General features: G+C 49.6%; 1 protein-coding gene across 1 annotated transcript in view; it reads right to left on the bottom strand.

The window, feature by feature from the left end:
* The window catches only part of Slco2a1 (solute carrier organic anion transporter family member 2A1), a 48,404-nt gene extending 32,374 nt beyond the window's left edge, over positions 1-16,030 (bottom strand). Inside the window, exon 1 of the mRNA XM_048334603.1 lies at positions 15,930-16,030. Coding sequence (XP_048190560.1) covers positions 15,930-16,022 — 93 coding nt within the window. The 5' untranslated portion in view covers positions 16,023-16,030. The remainder of the gene's footprint in view (positions 1-15,929) is intronic.
* Between the last annotated feature and the right edge of the window lie 3,302 nt (positions 16,031-19,332).

The following is a 19,332-nucleotide window of genomic DNA, read 5'->3' as shown; positions in this document are numbered from 1 at the left end:
AGCTGAAGGGAGGGAAGGGGAGATCAAGTTGGGCTCTTGGGACCCACCTGAGAGACCCTCAGAGGAAATCTGTCTTTCTGTTCTTCCAAAAGATGAAGGAAGCAAAGCCAAGGATCAGACACACGCTAGGATGGAGGGTCTCCCTCAGCCAATCAGCCTGCCCACCCCAGCTCTGCCTTCTACAGTGAGAGGCTTTGGATCCAAATAATGGCCCAATGCCCTAACAGGGAGCGTCTCTATCAAGAAGTGATTCAGGAAATCAAATATGTTCCATGCAGGAAGACTGCCTGTACCAGATAACACTCAGATATTCAAAAGAAAGGGGTGATATTGTCCAAAAGGAATGTACTCTTTACCTGACTTACATAACTGTAATCCCTTTCTCATAACAGTAAATTTTTTCAAGATATTTAAAATGCCCAGCCTGGGGTCAACGCTAATGGTGGTGTTTACAGCAGAATCCTAAAGGGCATCTTTACAAGTACTAATGTGAACTGGAGAAAAGCTTGTGATTGGTAAGACAGGGTCCTGTGGGTCCTTCTTGCAAGTCTAAACAGCAGAACTATCTCAAAAGAAACATAGATTTCCATCCCACTCTCTTGGTTTCTTCCAGAGAAAGTAGCCAGCTTGGAGAGCTAGGTCTGGGACCTTGCCTGAGAGAGGAGCTCAGCAAGGGAGGCTGTTTGCTTTCCTCTCTTCTCTCCAGTGCCCTCCCCTGCCAGTCTCTACCATCTAGCTACGTGGGAGAGCTGCCCTAGGAGGACTAAGCAAAGCCAGCCTTTGGATCCAACCATGGGAACAGCTCTAGGAGAAAGGTGTGTCTGTCTGCTCTCCATGGTGGCCATAGGAAACCACTGCAGACACAGGAAGCCAAGTCCAAGAGGTCTGTCTTCCCACCTCAAGGCCTTTCTCTTGGAGCCAAGTTCTGACTGAACTGGACTAAACTACAATTTTAAACCATTGTGGGGTTTTTATTTGTTTGTTTGTTTGCTTGTGAGCTTCATTCAGCTTAAACCAAAAGGGAGAAAATTAAAGTGTCTCTGATCCTCACTTTCTCTCTCTACAAAGCTGGCTTCTTGTCTCGAAAGCAGGAAGGGAAGGGCTTCATCTTCAAACCCTTCCAGGATGTGAGAAAAAATATTGACATCCCATCTTGTTATTAGAACAAAGACAAGGAAGGATATAAAATAGCACTGTTTCCATACTCCTGGGTCTGAATGTCCTTTTTCCTGACACAAATGGATTCAAAGTAAGCTTCCCACTGGGACCTGACTTTAACTGAATCAACTACTCTTGAACCAGCTTCTCCCGAAGACAAGATGACACTTGTTTCGTTGGCTTAATTAGGGGGGAAAAAAAGACTTTAGGCATTTCTGGAGAAGAATTTGGACACATATTTACATAAATGCCAATGATAATTTTGTTTCAAAGTGTTATATTTTTCCAGGAAACCCTGGGCACTGCTCCTAATTAATCTGGAAAATTCATCTAGTCTCACATGCCTATGTTTGATCCCTTCCAGATTTTTTTTTCCCCCTCCTATGACTTCTAAAGTACAGGCTGCATAGCAGACCCTCAGGTAATCCTCTTACCTTCTGATCTTCTATTTTAGCCTGTCACAGATCTCACCATGTCTTTTCAGCAATTCCTCACAGCCCATTCTTACTCCTAGGTGTCACACGGGACACGTCTGGGGGAAGGGACAGGAGAGACAAACATGGCTTTCCAGCTGCCATCTTGAATGATAAACCAAGACCTGTCCCTTGTGCTAGCCTAAGGGGTTCTTTCCAAAGAACCAAAACAGCCTCAACAGAAGGCATCTGGGCATTCCTGGCATCATGATGAGCAACTTGCCTGCTCCCTCCCCACCACTTTTTTTTTTTTTAATGTCCTAGCTTTTGGACAAGGATGCAACAATCCTTACATCATGCCTGCTGCTATTAAGAGTGGTTATTAAGGATGGTTGTCCTTATGGGAGAAGACACTGAGACTCACTGGAACTCCCCAAATGGTCTCCTGTCGCAGTTGGTAAATGGCAGCAGACAGCAGATGCCAAGTCACACCAGAAGTCTATTCCGCCATAATGCCCAACCTTAGAGCTTCAGGGACAACAAAAAAAAATTGTTTTTGCCAAGGCTGTCAGTTCCTAGCTGCCACATCCGGTGCACTACCCCAGGGATGACTTTACCTCAGTTCTACAGGGTTGGATGCCAGCCACTGGTGACATCACTTGCCTTCCCAGGGTTCTTGTTCCCTCTTAGAAGTCCTCGTGGGAGTCCTGACAGTGTTGGCACCCAGGCTCTGTGTTTACCAGGCTGCTTGCCAAAGACCTCCTTCATTGTTTCCTCCTGTCAACCCCGGTCCCTCACCTTGCAACTCTGAAGTCCACCCACCCCCCCACACCCCCCCCCCCCCCGCTCAGTCCCTCAGACCCTCACCCCTGACCGTAACTGCCTCCACCATCATCTCCTCTCAACTCCTGCTCTCTCACCTCCAAACCAAGTCTGGAATCTGCCACTTTCTCTAGCTCCCCTGCCACACTCCAGTCCCAGACGCCCGCCGCTCTTACTTGGCCCCTACCACCAGTTCTTGCGACTCTCTCCTTGTTCCCACCTGCTCTTCAAACAACAGCCAGAGAAATCTCTTCTTCTTCTTATTGTCCTCCATCATTCTCTTTCTCTCTCTCCACACCCCATTGTCCCCTCGAATAGTGCCACCGTAACACTCATGTTTTCTCTCTGTGTAGATGATATAGATAGATAGATAGACAGATAGATAGATAGATAGATAGATAGATAGATAGATAGATGCAGAGGTAGATATGTGATAGATGCATGGGTAGGTAGATGCTAGATCGACAGACAGACAGATGCATAGATGGTAGATAAATGCATGCATAGACATGATCATAGATTGAAGCATGCATGCATGCATAGATATCAGATAGATGGGTAGATGATAGATGGTGATTGATAGATAGATGCTTAGTTAGCTAGCTACACGAATGAGTGGATATATTTATACATATAATGTGTGTGTATATCCTTCAAGCCAAGATTCCTCAAATGATCAAGAACGTGATATTTATATGAAATTTGGCTTTTCAGAAATTTTGTAAGAAATCTTGCACTTTACTAAAAACATGCCATCCACATAGAAAACACATAAACTGTAGGCTGATAGCCTAGACATTTCCACAAGCTGGGTATACCTGGAAAACCTGTTTCCAGATTTATTTTTAAAAGAAAGGTCATCGCCATTTTCTTCCAGACGTTCTGAGAGCCTCACTATTTCTCTTGGCCTCTCTTCCAGAGTAAGGACACTCCTAACTACAAAGAAACACAGGTAGGCTTGCCCCTGTGTGGATAAAGAAAAAGAGCATGGCAGAGTGATTTTTCTAAGGAAGGAGATCAGAGCCTGCCATGGCTGTCAAAGGCCTTTCAACGGCTTCCCACAGCCTCCGATCACAACCCCAGCCAAGCATCCCTCCACCAGATCCTGCCACCTCCCGTTCTCCCAGCCCTGGTCTGAACTTTCCCCCTTACAGCCGCCTCCCAGGTCCTGACCCATCTCCATTCCACCCTTCATAATAAGCAACGGAGAGCGGGAACGGAGTGAGACGTTATGACGATATCACATAAGGTGTGGCCTCCAAGCTTTGGGGAGGAGGGGTGTTCTTTGTTGGGCTAGGGGGGTGCTTTATTCTCACCCTTTCTTTTGGCTATCTCTGCTGTGCTTACTTGGGGCCCTGTAGCAATCCTGTCACTCAGAATTGACAAATCACCCACAAGACGGGAGAGAAACGACCCTGGAAGCAGGGAACTCTATAAGGAACAATAAATAAACAACAGACAAACAAAGGGAACAATGAATAAGCCAAGGAAGAGAATACACCTCAGCTTATGATCCTTCCGCTTATTGAGGTATCCAAAAGTGAGCGGAGATACAAATTTGGTTAATTCATTGTAGAACTAGCTATTCCCCCCCACCCCCATTTAATTGTATCCATTTATCTCCACTCAAAGTTCTTTGAGGCATGGCTAGTTACTCAGAAAACTTCCAAAATCCCTTTACTTTCTTCAACATACCCAGGACCAACTCCATCCCGGATCTCCCAGTGGAGTCTTCTTCTATTGGAGAACTGAAACTCTGGACCAGTTTCGACACTTGGTCCTGACAGGTTTGTTTTGGCAGACACGAGGCCAAAGACTCACTTCTCCAAGCATGAAGGTGTATCGAACTGTGCCCGTGGGGCACCTGTTGAGGAGCCCAAGGAAGTTAGTTCCACCAGGAATGAGTCAGGGCCCTGGCGAGACAGCTGGGAAACTTCTGCCCTTGGGGGTAGTCTGTGTTTACCCACCAACCACCTGCCCCAGCGCCTGCACCTCCGGGAAGTTCTGATGGATCTCAACTTATTCAACCTGCTTGAAGCCACACTGAGAACAAAAGTTCTCAGCGTTTGGGCCAAACATGGTGGTGGTGGTACATGCCTGGAATCTCAATTATTTGGGAGGGAGAAATAGGAGGATTATGGTTCAAGGTCCCATTTACTTGGGTGACCGAGGCGCAGTGGTCAAGGCAAAAGGTCACAAAAGGCAAGCTCATACGCTGTTTCTCTGCCTTACCTCCCCCATCATGGCCCTAGGGAGCAACAAGAGTATGGGCTTACAGCAATTCCTGCCAGAGCACCCCAAGAGTCTTCTTCCCTGTCCCACGAGATGTCCAATCTCCAGAACTTGTATCTCTGGGATATAAAGGTCAGAGTAGGTACAATGAGGAAAGCAAGCCAGATTCTCAAATTCCTTTGTTTTTCCCCTTCAGAATTTAACTTGTAGGCAGAAGTATGATTAGCGATGAGCACTGCTGACTGCAGACTGTCAGGCTACTTGTCCTTCCCAAAGTACCTGGGGGTGGAGGGGGGGGAAGAGGGAAGTGGTTGATAGAGAGCTCAGCCTAGCACAACCAGCCTGCAGATTCTCAGAATTCCAGTGTGTGGTGGCTGCCTCTTCCCTGGCCCCCCGAAGGCCCCGCCTGACCTAAACACACTCCTGTTATCCTGGCTCCTGAGTCAGGGATGTCTGTCTCGATTCACATCCTTTGGCTTCTGTTCAGTCCACAGTAGGAATCTCAGCCTTTCTCAGCCACCTCTGCCTTGCATGTAGCTCCTGAGATGTGCTCACCTCACTGGCAGACGGTCTTGAACTTAAGGAAGGGTACAGCAGAATTACCCACCTGTCTGCTGAGAAACTTGCTGAGTTCACCACTTCCTGCAGTTCCAGGCCAGATCAAGACAAAAAGCAGTTTGCAAGGCTTACTTCATCTCAACCAGTGGCTGGTTATCATCTGTCCTCCCAGCAAAGTGGGGAAACAGAGGGGAGAGAATCACCGCCCAGGTAAGCCAAAGCAAGACCCTCCCTCAACAATATACAATGCAAAAACGAGCTGGGGGCATGGCTGACATGGTAGAGCACCTACCTAACCAGTTGGAGGCCCTGAACCCAATCCCCAGTATCTCTCCTCATCCTACTGCCAAAAAAGGTAAACTTTCTCTCAGGTGACACTGAACCAATCCCTGGATTTCTCTGCATTGTTCTTGGCTGTCTGCCCACCTAAGGCACGGTTTACCACAGATCCCATGTCCCAACTCTGCCTCACCTGTAGCTTGAAAGGCAAGTGCAGGAATGTGATTTCATCACCCATACTTGGTTGGTTTTGGCTTGAGATTTCTACCTGCAGGTCTCATCTCAAAACTCCTGAGTGAAATCGACAAGCATCTTTAGACAGGCAAAGTTAGCCTAAGCAGGTACTTGACACCTCTGTAATCCTGGGTACAGCAGACACCAAAAAGGAGTGTTGAGGCCTTAAGAGTCTTGGTGTGAGCCTCTATAAGGAAGCCTGGAATGGGAAATTCCGTGTGTGTGTGTGTGTGTGTGTGTGTGTGTACACACACTCGCTGGCACTGGGTTGAACTTTGGACCTGGGTTGAACTCTGGTGCTGTCCCTGAGCTTTTTTACTCAAAGGTGGCACCCTACCACTTGAGCCACAGCTCCACTTCCAGCTTTTTGGGTGGTTAATTGCAGATAAGAGTCTTAGGACTTTACTGCCCAGGGTTGATTTGAACTATGATCCTCAGATCTCAGCCTTCCTAATAGCAGGTGTGAGTCAGTAGTGCCCAGCCATCTGGCATTCTTTTTGCTTTACACATACTTAACCGGTTGTTAGAGTAGATATATCTTCTTTACTTTAGCTGGAAGTCTTCTGGTCCATCTTTCTCTTGTCCTTTGATTTTCAGCCTGGCATGTGAATTGATTTTTTTTTAATCTAACCTGAGATTCTCTAGCTTTGAAATGGTGAGAGCAGTCCACATTGACTTGTACTATACTTTCTGATAAATCTAGATTTGTACTGACTCATTATGTTATATTCTGTTTTTATTTTATGTTTCGCCTTGTCCTCACTTTTATTGCTTACATTTCTTTATTCTCCATTTTAATTTCCTTTTGCTTTGGAAAACCCAAAGTCTTTTGTCTTAATGACTACCCATATATATATTTTTTTTTAAATTGTGATAAATAAGTTAGATGCTAGGGACTCACTACTACGAAACCATAGCTATTTGGGAGGTTTAGTGTAAAGCCTGAAATAGTCTAGGAGACCTAATCTCCAAAATAACCAGCAAAAAGCCAGACTGGAGGCATGGCTTGAATGGTAGAGCACCAGCTCAGTGAGCTAGCAATCCTTGAGCTTGAGGCCCTGAGTTCAAACCCCAGTACCGGGAAAAGAAGTTGTGATAAAATGCACATAACATACAACATACTGTCGGGGTTTGCTAAGTCATATTCCATGTGTGTCTGCACCCTCTTTTGCTTCTTGGTGTGTTTCTCCATTGGTGGGCCTCTAGGTGGCTTCTGATTTTTGGTGGTTATGAATAACATCGCTATGAACATGGACACACAATTATCTCTTTGAAATCCCACTTCCCAATGTCAGGCACCTATACCCTAAAGTAGAATTGCTGGAGCGCAGTCAGGGTCTACCAAATGATTAGGTGAGCACCCACCCACGGACATTCTCCACATCCTCCCAGGTGTAAATCCCCAGGCACAAGACCAGACCCCTCATCCGCCCTTCGTCGATTCTGCCCCAGCATCCGTTCTAGCTTCCTCAACCTGTGGTCAGCTCTTCCTTACTGGGCTAGGAGCCAATCAGATACACTGCTTTCTCTAAGAAGTTTGGCCAACCCCAAGGGCTAGATTCCTAAGCCCTGAGCCGGCCCTATGAAAGTGGGTACCAGAAGAGCAGAGAGGGCTTCCTGGATAGATCCACCTCCCCATCTTCCCACAAGAGAGTGTACTACATTCTTGTCTTTCTAAGCCTTTGAGGATTGCTCTCTGACTTTGCCCCCATCTCTGGGGAAGCCATGAGACTCAAATGCAATAATAGATGTAAATATATATATAGTGGATATAATGACATCTGGAAACAGTCCTTCCAGACAACCCCGTTTTCCTGGTTGTGACTATCTTTGGTCTACCTGCAGCCACCTGGAGAACAGCATTTCCTCCTTCTACTGCAGTTCATGAGCCACAGAAAGATCTCTTGGTGTACCTAGCAAAGGATGGCTGCTGTTGCCACAGATCTTGCTTTGGGGTTATTTTTTTTTTTCAGTATTAGAGTTTGATTTTAGGACCTTATGCTTATTAGCCAAGGGCTAGTGGCTCATGCTTGTACTTCTAGCTGCTAAAAAAAAAATTCCTCAAATCACTGCAATTATTATGGAATATGCCTACATTAAAATATACATTTAAGTCAGACACTGATGGCTCACACCTGTAATTCTAGCTACTCAGGAGGCTGAAATCTGAGGATCGTAGCTCAAAGCCAGCCTGGGCAGGAAAGTCCAGGAGACTATTATCTTCAGAATGCCAGAAGTGGAGTTGTAGCTCAAGTGGTAGAGCACTAACCCTTGAGATAAAAAGCTAAAGGGCAACATGCAGGCCTGAGTTCAGGTTCGAGTCCCAGTACCCAGCACACACAAAGAAAGGAGGAAAGCACTGAAGGTGGGAATTCTGAATATTTATGATTTAAGAGCAACTGAACGAGGCATGGTGGATACCTGTTCCTAGTCCTTGGGAAGTTCCCATGCTTACACATTAAATATGCAAGTGGGTTCAGTGAGCCCATGTAGTTGGGGGACACTCAGGATTTGGATTGGAGAAGCAGAGGGCTTGAACTGGGAGCTGGGGTGGGGGTTTCGGTTGTGTAGGAGGACAGCTTCCTGAAACAGGTCACCCGCTCACCCTGTGAGTACACTTTCCAAGTCAAGATCAACTTCCAAGCAGGGTGTCGCTGGCTCATGTCTGGAATCCTAGCTACTCAAGAGGCTGAGATCTGAGGATCATGGTTCAAAACCGGGCAGGGCAGGAAAGTCTGTGTGACTCCTATCTCCAATGAACCTCCAAAGAGCTGAAAGTTGAAGTGTGGCTCAAGTAATAGAATGCCAGCCTGGAGTTAAACACACACACACACACACACACACACACACACACACACACACACACACACACACACACACCCTAAGGGACAATATCTGTGGGCTCTGAGTTTAAACCCCAGGATCGGCACAAAAGATAAATAATACTTTAAAAAAGGCCAAATTCCAAAGGTGGAACAGGCCCAATGGACAAGACTGGTCCTTCGTGAACTTAATTCCTGCCGAACTAGGATGGGCGGCATGCATGGGACCTTTTGCAATGCCGGTGGAGCATGTGGTCCCCTCCAGAGTGCTGTCACCCAGCTGGAGGAAGGCGGACCCGGTGACCTCCCTGGGCTCTCCTGGGCTCACGGGTACCACCTGGGAGCTTCCATGGTGGGCAAGAAGTGAGAGCTGAAGTATGAAAGCAGAGGAAGGGAGGATGAGGAAGAAGAGTGGGAGGGGGGAAGGGAAGCAGGCCTGGGGTTGCGGGGAGGGCTTATGAGGTCCTTGCAAGCTTTTCAGGGCCCAGAAGAGCGGAAGTCTCGATCCTGGGACGCAATGCACTCTTTCTGGGATCCTTGGGCTACTGTAGCTGCCAGGAAGCCTGAGTTCCCTGCATGAGTGATGACAAAGCTCCTTGCAGTGAGACCAGTCAGGATGCCCGTGTGATCTGGGGGCCACAGGAGTTGGGGGAGGGGTGTCTACGTTATCGCCTCCCTGCACTGCATGCAGTGCTCATGTACACAGAAGGAGGTGAGTCAGATGTCAGCGGCTCACACCTGTAATCTTAGCTCCTCAGTAAGCTGAGATTGGAAGGATTGCAGTCCCAGGACAACCAGGGCAGAAAAAAAAAAAAAAAAAGTCTATGAGATTCCATCTCAATAGAAAAAGCTAGGCGTGATGATACATGCCTGTGATCCCAGCTATGGCGAGGAGCAAAAAAACTTAAAAGGATTGAAGTCCAGGTGCATGCTAGGGCAGGAAGAAAGACTGTCTCAAAAATAAGCAGAGCAGCCAGGCACTGGAGGCTCACACCTCTACTCCTCGCTACTTGGGAGGCTAAGGATGGTGGTTTGAAGCCAGCCTGATCAGGTTAAGTCTGTGAGACTCCAATTCATCAGGAAAAAGGTCAGGCGTGGTAAGAGGAGGCACAGAAATAGAGGGACAAAGGGTGAGCAAATGCAACTCACTGGACACTATGTGGAAAATGAACTTTACAACTTGTGGGTGGGGACAGGAGGAAAAACCTGAGAGAGAGGACAAGGGAAGAGGTGACAATGTCCAAAGAGAAACGTACTCTTTATCTGGTTTATGTAACTGTAAACCTTCTGTACATCATCTTTATGATAACAATAACCAAGTTAAAAATAAAATAAAAAGCCAGCATTGGAGCTGTGGCTCAAGTGGTAGATCACTAGCCTTCCGTGGAAAAGCTCAGGGACAGTACCCAGGCACTGAGTTTAAGCTCCAAGACCAGCATGCACACACGTGTGCACACACGTGCATGTGTACACACACACACACACACACACACAGTTGAGGGGGGAATCTTTGGTTGGCCCTTGAGTAACAAGTTTATAATGTTGATTAAAAAAAAAAAGAATAAGAATTTGAGGGTACATTGAGGTAATGACCCAGATAGCCTATTAGGAAAGCAAAATAAAGATCGAAAGATAGTGCACACATAGTCAGAGGTGCAGGCACATCTGATAACAGGTGTAACAAATGTTCTAACATCATAGGTATTTATGGTGAAAAAGTCGGTTGGAGTTTGGCTCAAATTCACCTTAGTCTGAATGCTTCCCTTTGATCTGACACCTGGTGCATTCTGCCATTCTTGCCATCAGGCTGCTTTATCAATTGATCCTAGCGATTTCAAAGGCAGTCTGCTTATTAAATGCAAGTGATTATGACACAGATGTTCTGAGCACCTCTTTAAACCAAGGATGGGTTCTGCCAGACACTCCCATCCAGATAGGTGTCCATTCTTGACATATTTTATTTTTCCTTTGCAAAAAAAAAAAAAATGCCCAGAGGAGTTATTTTCCCCAGGATACTTGTTTTTCTTTAAGATACTTTTGCTCAGTTCCCAGAGCACTCCTATTATTTGAGTAAGCAGACACAGTCAGAAGGAAAGAGTTGCTCTTTTTCTGTCTTGTTTTTTCCCCCTTCCATAAAGGTTGCAGCTTATTGACAGGGGTATGAAACTTATCGAAGAAGGCAGCATCAGCATACTTTAATCAGACTCTGTGTGTGTGTGTGTGTGTGTGTGTGCATTTTTTTTTTTTTTTTGGTGGCTAATTGGAGATAAGAATCTCTCGGACTTTTCTGCCCAGGCTGGCTTTGAACCAACACCTTCAGATCTCCGTCGCCTGAGGATTATAGGTATAAGTCACCAGCATCCAGGCTAATCAGACAATTTAAAAAAAAAAAACAGGGCTGGGGATATAGCCTAGTGGCAAGAGTGCCTGCCTCGGATACACGAGGTCCTAGGTTCGATTCCCCAGCACCACATATACAGAAAACAGCCAGAAGCGGCGCTGTGGCTCAAGTGGCAGAGTGCTAGCCTTGAGCGGGAAGAAGCCAGGGACAGTGCTCAGGCCCTGAGTCCAAGGCCCAGGACTGGCCAAAAAAAAAAAAAAAAAAAAAAACAAAAAACAAACCCACAAACCATGACGCTTATCTCTGAATTCCTAACTGCTATTTTTCATTTATCATTTCTCTCTGATCTTTCCTGCCTCAGTAGCGGATTTATTCATAATGGCACCAAACTGGGAACAACTCAAATGTCCTTTCAGGTAGGTGAATGTTTGAACAAACTATGGTACATCTTCATCATGATAATATTCTTCAGCAACGTAAAGGAACCGACTCTTGAAGCACAAAACATTATGGATGGATCTTAAGGGCATTGTCCCAAATCAAAAGAGCCAGTCTCCAAAAAGTCATCTGTGGTCTGATCCTATTTATCTCACATTCTCAAAATGACAGAGATGGAGAGCAGATTAACATCTGCCACGGGTGAGGGAGGGGAATGTGAGTATTAATTTGTTGGCACCCGGGGAGTCTAGTTCTCTATCTTTAGGTGGTGAGGTGGTGGTTACAGAAGTCTACATGTGCCATAAGATGGCACAGAACTGTACACACACTTGATAGCTATGTCAATTTCCTGCTTTTGGTATACAATGTAATTACATAACTTGGAGCCACTGGCTGAAACTGGATGAAAGATAGACAGGACTTCTAACTTCTGTTCTTCCCATGAATCGATGACAATTTCCAAATCAACACAAATTATTTTTTTTTTTAAAAAAGACACAGACATTAAGTTTTGCCCAGTACTAGAAACACAGGGGGATCCCTGCTAAGGAAGCCTCCAAAATCCTATAGTGACAGCTATCTGTGTGGATCCCAAGAAATGCAGACAAGTATAAACGCACACAGCCTATCTCTCCATGGCTTTCCTGGGCAGAGTAGCCGAGAGCTCATGGGTGAATGTAACAATTCACAACAAGGGACAGAAGAACCCACGGTTTTTTGAGGAACCATTGATTGGTCCAGCAGCAGTCTTGACTGCTCAGCCCTGCCATTCATGCCCTTGGTCACGTGACACAGGCTCTCTGCCTCTCCTACCCCCTTGCTAGGGGGTCACCAGTGATTCGAGTCACAGTCAAAGGTTGCAGTCAAACAGGGGAAGCCAAGAGAGAGACCAGGAAGGAATGGGAGCCCCGTGCTGGTGACTCCTGTCTGTAACCCTAGCTACTCAGGAGGCTGAGATCTGAAGATCCCAGTTGCAAGTCAGTCCAGGCAGAGAAGTCTGTGAGACTCTTATTTTCAATGTCACCAGCAAAAAGCCAAAAGGAGAACTGTGGTGGTTTTAACAGTAGAGCACCTGCCTTGACAGGAAAAGCTAAGGGACAGTGCCCGGGCCTAGAGTTCAAGCTCAGTATCTCACACACACACACACACACACACACACACACACACGTGTGACACAGAAGGAGAGAAGGAAAGCCCTGCTCTCATCATGACACTCCACGCCAGGTCTCTCCAAATGGAGAAAGAAGTAGGCCCTGTCACAACCAAAGAGGAAAATGCAGAAGGATGAGCTGAGCTGCCAATCTGTATCTGTGTCACTAAGAGAAAAGGGCGTTCATTATAATCTAGAAGTAAAAGTTCTGAGTGACCTGTGACACCACCACCCCCAACCACACCCTCCTCTTTTCCCTTATTTCCTATAAGCAGGCAAAGGCAGCCACCTCCTAAGGGAGAGAAAACATTGCCCTGGATTCTACAGGACACCGCCCCTAAAGGGAGTAGGTATGGCTCCTTCTACAATTATCAGGGAAAGAATTCTTTGGCACAGGGGATTCTCTCCCAGAATGGTTTTTGGTTGTTTTTTTTTTTTTTTCCTGAGCACAAATTGGCTCATTAAGACATCACATTTTATTCTGGAAACTGAGAAATTAAGCCCCAAATGCCTCTCCTGTGAAGGATCAAAGACCTCAGAAGTTACCAACAAGGGCCAGGACCGAGTCCTTTCTATCCATTTTTTGGTCCTCCCAGGATATCAGAGACACTCCGGCCAGGTTGTGTGTGGTTTGGCTTTTCACTTCCTTCCCATGGCTCTTTCCCAGCTCTCCGTCCCTGCCCTGACCCCTCTTCCCGGGGATCCCCCACCCCGAATGAGCATACACAGTTGCAGTACGGTAGAGTTGGGAGTGCATAATTGCCTGCAGTCTGGCAGCAGTTACCAGCCAACCACTCCTGCTATAAGATAACCTAAATGTGACTCAAAAAAAAAAAAAAAAAAAGAATGTTCCATTTTAGGGAAGAAATAGATCTTGAGGCTGCCAGGATGAGTTTGCTACAAAACCTCCCTCTAACCCTCAATCCCCACCCGCATAATGATGGAAGGAACCTGTTTTTAATTCTGAGAGCTAGGATTGAGCCGCCACCACTACCACCCAGCTTTAAAATAAAATAAAGGACACTTCATTGATACAAAGCCCCATTCCTTACGTCTCATCCCATGTATAGTTCGTACTGAGCGGCACGAAGGTGGGGTCTTTTTCAGGGAAGACCCAGGAATGATGAGAGCCGTTTCCTGTGTTACCCAAGTTGGTAAGTGACAGGAATGGGGTTTGAATTGGAGTCCTCTGACTTTTACCTCCTTCCCCCAAATCATAGGGACCATAAATTATGCAGGAATGTCCATAAAGCCACTGGGCTAGTCTATCTCAACAACAAAGAGTCTAGAAAAAAAATGACAAACCTCTGGGTTGGATATCCCCTCCCCCCCCCCCCATGTCACAACACAAATGCAGCCCCATTCCCCATGGGGAAAGGGAAGGGCAGGCACCCAATTCGGATTAGGAGAAGAAAATCTTTCAAGCCAAGCCCAGTCTTTTACTGCCTCCCCCCCCCACACACTCCACCCCCACCCCACCCCCCCCTCAACTGAGGGAAAGGCTTAAGTGACTCTAACAAATAGGTTTCCAGATTCCAGATTGGCCCCAGATAACCAACCCTGTGCCAAGCCTGGTTTCAAGCCCGTAAGTGAAGCTAAGTTGAAGTCCCTCCAAACTCTGATTTTTAGAGTTATTGTGGATCAGCTGAGGTGATGATTTAGAGAATCTTATTTTAAGAGTCAAGAAAAACTCTTGAACTGATGTGAACACTTAACTCATTTAGGAGGTCAATTGGCCCAAATCCTCAGTCATGAATCATCTGCCTGTCTGTCTGTCTATCTACCTACCTACCTATCTATCATCTATCTATCTATCTATCTATCTATCTACTTTTATTTTTGCCAGGGCCTGGATGCTGTCTCTGAACAACCTTTTCTGCTCAAGGCTAATGCTCTACCACTTGCGCCACAGCTCCACCTCTGACCTTTTGGTGGTTAATTGGAGATGAGAGTCTCAAAGAATTTCCTGCCGGAGCTGGCTTTCAGATCATGATCCTCAGATCTCAGCCTCCTGAGAAGCTAGGATTATAGGGGTAAGCCACTGGCACCTGGCTTTTCTTATTTAAAAGATCTTTTTTAACAAATGGCTGCCATACACTGGTGAGGCTGGTCTATACAGGTCTCATTGTCAGGAATCTGTTCTGGGACATCCACCCCCTTTTGTAATTTTTTGGGGGGGAAGAAATATGGGATGAGGCATCACCACCTTGTCTCCTGCCCCAGCCCCATTCCTTTCCGACCACCCAACCCTTGTGCCTACCCTTCTGTTTCAATTCCACCATATGCAGCTGCAACTCTCCCCGCCCCCCCCCCCAAATCCCCACCCCACCCTCACCAGCTGCCTGGGGTATCTTAGTCCCACTGGTGATCCTCTCAATACAAGTAGGTAGAAGGAAGTCGCTGAGCTGTGGATCTCTTTCTCTTAGAGCAGAGTAAACAACCCATGCAGACACCGCCCCCCCCCAGCCTCCCCCAGGCTCCATCTGTAACCTGGCTTCTTACATCATTGGAGTCTTCCTCAGTACCTGGTTGCATCTGACTGTGTGATTGCACCATAACTGCACCCTTGTCCCCACCCCAAGACGCCCTCACGGGGTCTGTATAACCTCCCAAGGAAGCTTTGCAGTCTTAGGAGGTATCTTCTCCCCCCCCCCCCCATTCTCCCCACGCAGCCTACCTACCCCCCCCCCAAAAAAAACAACAAAAAACCTGAGCCTGGATTCAACCATCCCAGATCCTCCTGGACCTGTGAGAACATAAGGGAGGGGTGATGCCTTAATAGTGGCCAGCACCCCCATTTTTAAAGCTTTCCAGCCAGAGAGACAGACACCTGCTAGGACCCCTCTGAAGAGAGAGAGAGGGGCTGTTGCTTTCCTGGGGCTCTGCTATGCGGGGCAGCTTGGTTGCCAACCTTTGGAGACGGTCATGGTGGGGAGGGGGGGAGGGGGAATCTCAACATTTCAGTCTTGGGGGGGGGGAAGGGGGGGTCCTAAACTCCCTGACTGGAGAATGAAAGGCCTTAAGAAGGAGTAAACCTCTGCTTCTGCCACTCACTTGGACTGGAGCTGGGGATCAGGCGCCCTGTGACCTGCTCCATCTCCAAATGCCCCTGGCTTGGTCTCGAACTCGGGGAGGGGGGGAAGCGGTGGGGGGGGGGAAGGCAGAGTGGGCACCTCGAAGCCCAATGCAAATGCGCCCCCTCTCCTGCTATCCGGCTGAAGCACCCTTGTGTGGAAAGAAGCAGGTCCTTCGATGGCCCTGTTTGCCGGCCACCGGCACACCCTTCCTTTCTTGGCCCCCCCAAAGATCGATCGGTGGTGGCACCGAGGAAGGATCCCGGGGACACCCTCTCCCCCCCCCCACCCATCCCACCCCACCCCACCCCTCCATCCCGCCCACCCACCCACCCCGCGCGCGCGCGCGCTCGGCGCGCCGGTCTCTCTCCCGCGAACCCCATCCCCGCGCCGGCGGACTCCGCTCACCTTAATGTTGCCGAAGATCGAGCCGGGGCAGGGGCGGCGTCGGCCCGGGGAGGAGGCGCTGCCGCCGCCGCCGAGCTGGGGGACGAGGCCCATGGTGGTGCTGGTGCTGGTGCTGGTGGTGGTGGTGGTGGTGACGGGCGGCGCGCGCGGGGAACGGGGTCCACCCCGCCCCGGCCTGGGGGGGGGGTGGGGGCGAGCGATGGGAGGAGGGAGGAGGGCTCCCCCGGGGGTGTGGGGGGGCGCGTGGTGGGCGGCGGGGTGGTGTGGTGGTGGGGGGGCCCGGCGGCGGTGAGCGATGGGGGGGATGAGGAGGGGAGGGCGCGCGCGCGCGGGCGCAAGAGACGCAGCCCGGAGCCGGAGTGGCGGTGCGGTGCGCGCCCACAAGTTCTTATAAAGTGGCCACCGCCGCCACCGATGATGAAACGGACTCTCCCTCCTCCTCCTCCTCCTCCCCCTCTTCCCCCTCCTCCTCCCCCTCCCCCCTCCTCCTCCTCCTCCTCCTTCCACTCCTCCTCCTCCTCCTCCCACTCCTCCTCCCACTCCTCCCACTCCCACTCCTCCTCCTCCTCCTCCTCCCTCCTCCTCCCTCCCCCTCCTCCTCCTCCTCCTCCCTCCTCCTCCTCCTCCTCCCTCCCCTCCTCCTCCCTCCTCCTTCCTCCTCCTCCTCCTCCTCCTCCTCCCACTCCCTCTCCTCCTCCTCCTCCTTCCTCCTCTCTTCCTCCTCTGGTCAAAGTCGCTGCCGGCTCCTTTCAGACAGGTGTTTCTTGGGCCCCCCGAGATCTCAGCTGCTGCTGTCTGCTGCTTTGGGGGGGTGGGGTGGGGTGGGGTGTGGGGGGGTGTGGGGGGTGTGGGGAGAGACGCTTGAGTCGTGACCTGGATTCAAACCACCACCACCACCCCCACCCGCGTGGCTGCACCAGCCACCTTGGCCCGGGTTGTGGGGAGGGGGTGGGAGGTGGGGGAGCGCGGGAGGGGGGGGTGGGGTTGAAGGTAAGGCGCGCGCCAGCAAGGGTGTGGCGGGCCAGGGGCACCAGAGCAGAGCGAGGGAGATGTTGGGCAGGGGGGTAGAAGAGAGCTGAGCTGGAGGGGGGGGGGTGTCTGAGGGTGGGGAGGGGGGAGGGAGAGTGAGGGGGGCGGGTTCGCGGAGCAGAGGTGAGCTGCATGCGCGCCCCACCCAGTCGACGACGCACTGGGTGGGAGGAGGTCTGGATTGGCCCTGGCTATGCTGCAAACCTGGGCCCCTCCAGAGCCTTTGCTGCTGGAGAGAGGCTCGCTGCTGAGGCTGTGTGGAAACTGGCTCCTTGGGCTGGAGAGGGGGCGGGTAGCAAGGTGGAGAGGTAGGGGCCGCCCCAGGGGCTGGGCCCTGAACTCTCTCTCTCTCTCTCTCTCTCTCTCTCTCTCTCTCTCTCTCTCTCTCTCTGTCTGTCTCTCTCTCTCTGGACCAGAGCCAAGGTAAACTGCTGGAGCTGTCAAATGTCAGCCGGGCTAGGTCTGGCCCGGAGTTGGGGCCGGTGGAAGGGAGGGAAAGGGGGAGAGGGGAGGCTGGCAGATCCAGATGCCCCCCATTGACCTCCTTCTCGGCTCTGGAATGAGCCAAAGGTTTGTTCCTCGCCCAGGACTAGGAGGAGTTCAGAGGAAAGAAAGGTTTTTCCCAGGGGGTGGGGGGTGGTGGGGGGGGTGGAGGGGAAGTTCTGCCAAAAACAGCTACAGAAAGGAATCTCAATTCCTGTAGTCCCTTGCAATCAACTCTTAAAGCCCACCCCAGCCTGGGGGTGGAAAATGATTCTCAATACCCAGGAAGCAGGACCCATGAACTACATGAGCTTCTCGTGTGTGTGTGTGTGTGTGTGTGTGTGTGGTGTGAACTCAGGGCTTGGGAGCTATTCCTTAGTGTTTTGGTTCTTTTTTCTTCTCTCAAGACTGGTACTCTACCACTTGAGCCACAACTCCACTTGCAGCTTTTTGGTGGTTCAGTGGAGAGAAAGGGTCTCATGGACTTTTCCTGCCTGAGTTGGCTTTCAACCACAATCTTCATACAGCAGCCTCTTGTGTAGCTAGGGTGGCAGGCATGAGTCCACCTGGGCTCTGCTAAGCTGCTTATCTTTATCCAGGCTTTTCTAAGCCTGATCTGACTGACTGTAAGCCCCGGGAGTCTGGGGATTTCTACCTATCCAAAAGCCAAGAGCCCTGGGTCACAGCAAACATCTAGAAAGTGGTCAGTTTATGGACCACTTCGCTCAGCTATAGCATTTGGGGTATCCATCCCAGCTTCCCCAAAACCTACAGTAGCCCCAGCCTCAGGACAAACACGGGTGAGCCAGGTGGCCATTCTGGTCCCTTTGGAGAACACACTACGGGACCTGGCTTGGGCAACCACCGTTAGTGACAGAGAAGAAGCTGGTCCCATATGGGATTCATACAGCCCGGGCGTTGTGCACATAAAGACAGGTAGCTAGCAGATGTCTGTGCAGGTGCAATGCCCAGGGCGGATGCTGAGCACTAGATAAGGGTTTGAGGATTCCCTGGGGGAAGTAGAGAAGAATGAATCTCCCAGTGAGAGTGTGTTGAAATTAGCTCCAGGATGAGCCATACCATCGGGGTGGCCCAAGGGGCAGAGCTTAGAGAAGCGGGAAATAAACCAGGACAGGGTGTGTGGAGAGAAGAGACCAAAGGTTGTGTTTTGAAGAGGAGAGCAGAGTCCTCTCTGGGCTTCAGAGAAGGGAAGCGCAAGGAACAGTCAGATCTAGCAGGGAGGAGTGGGATGCGAGGGTTTCCAGTGGCTAAGGCCAGGTCACTGATTGAGGAGGAACCGGAAGGGAGCAAGCACTAAGCACACAATGTGTCCCTCCCTTCCTCATCCCAGGTAACCAGTGAGACATTATCTGCAATGACTAAGGGCACCAACCTTGTGGTCAGACACAGATGCTGAGCTTGCCTCATGAGCTCTGTTACCTTAGGAAGCTCGTTTAACCTTTCAGATCCCGAGCGCCTTCGTTAAGAGGAAGACGCTAACGTCCACTTCCTGGAGCTGTTATGATGACGTGTATGTGATCTGGTGCACCAGGCTCCCGTATCCCCCCCAAGGCTCAGGGCACAGCTGCCATGGCTGTGGTGGTTGGTGGCATTGATGTCAGTAGACAGAGCTTCCTCTAACTATCTCGGAGCTCCTTGAAGACAGAGATTTGGTGTTAATTCTCTTGTGTCCCCCATTTGCCCTGTGCATCCCATTGCTTACAAAAAATGTTTATTACATTGTAGGTGGGGATAGGAGGGAAGAACTGGGAGAGGGTGAAGGAAGAGATGACTTTGTCCAAAAAGAAATGTCCTCGTAGCCGGGCACCAGTGGCTCAGGCCTGTCATCCTAGCTACGAAGGAGTCTGAGGTCTGAGGACAGTAGTGGTTG

This window comes from Perognathus longimembris, chromosome 26 (assembly GCF_023159225.1).
Source record: "Perognathus longimembris pacificus isolate PPM17 chromosome 26, ASM2315922v1, whole genome shotgun sequence".
Lineage (NCBI taxonomy): Eukaryota > Metazoa > Chordata > Mammalia > Rodentia > Heteromyidae > Perognathus > Perognathus longimembris.
The sequence above is the reverse complement of the archived record's forward strand: the minus strand, read 5'-3'. Positions and strand labels throughout refer to the sequence as shown.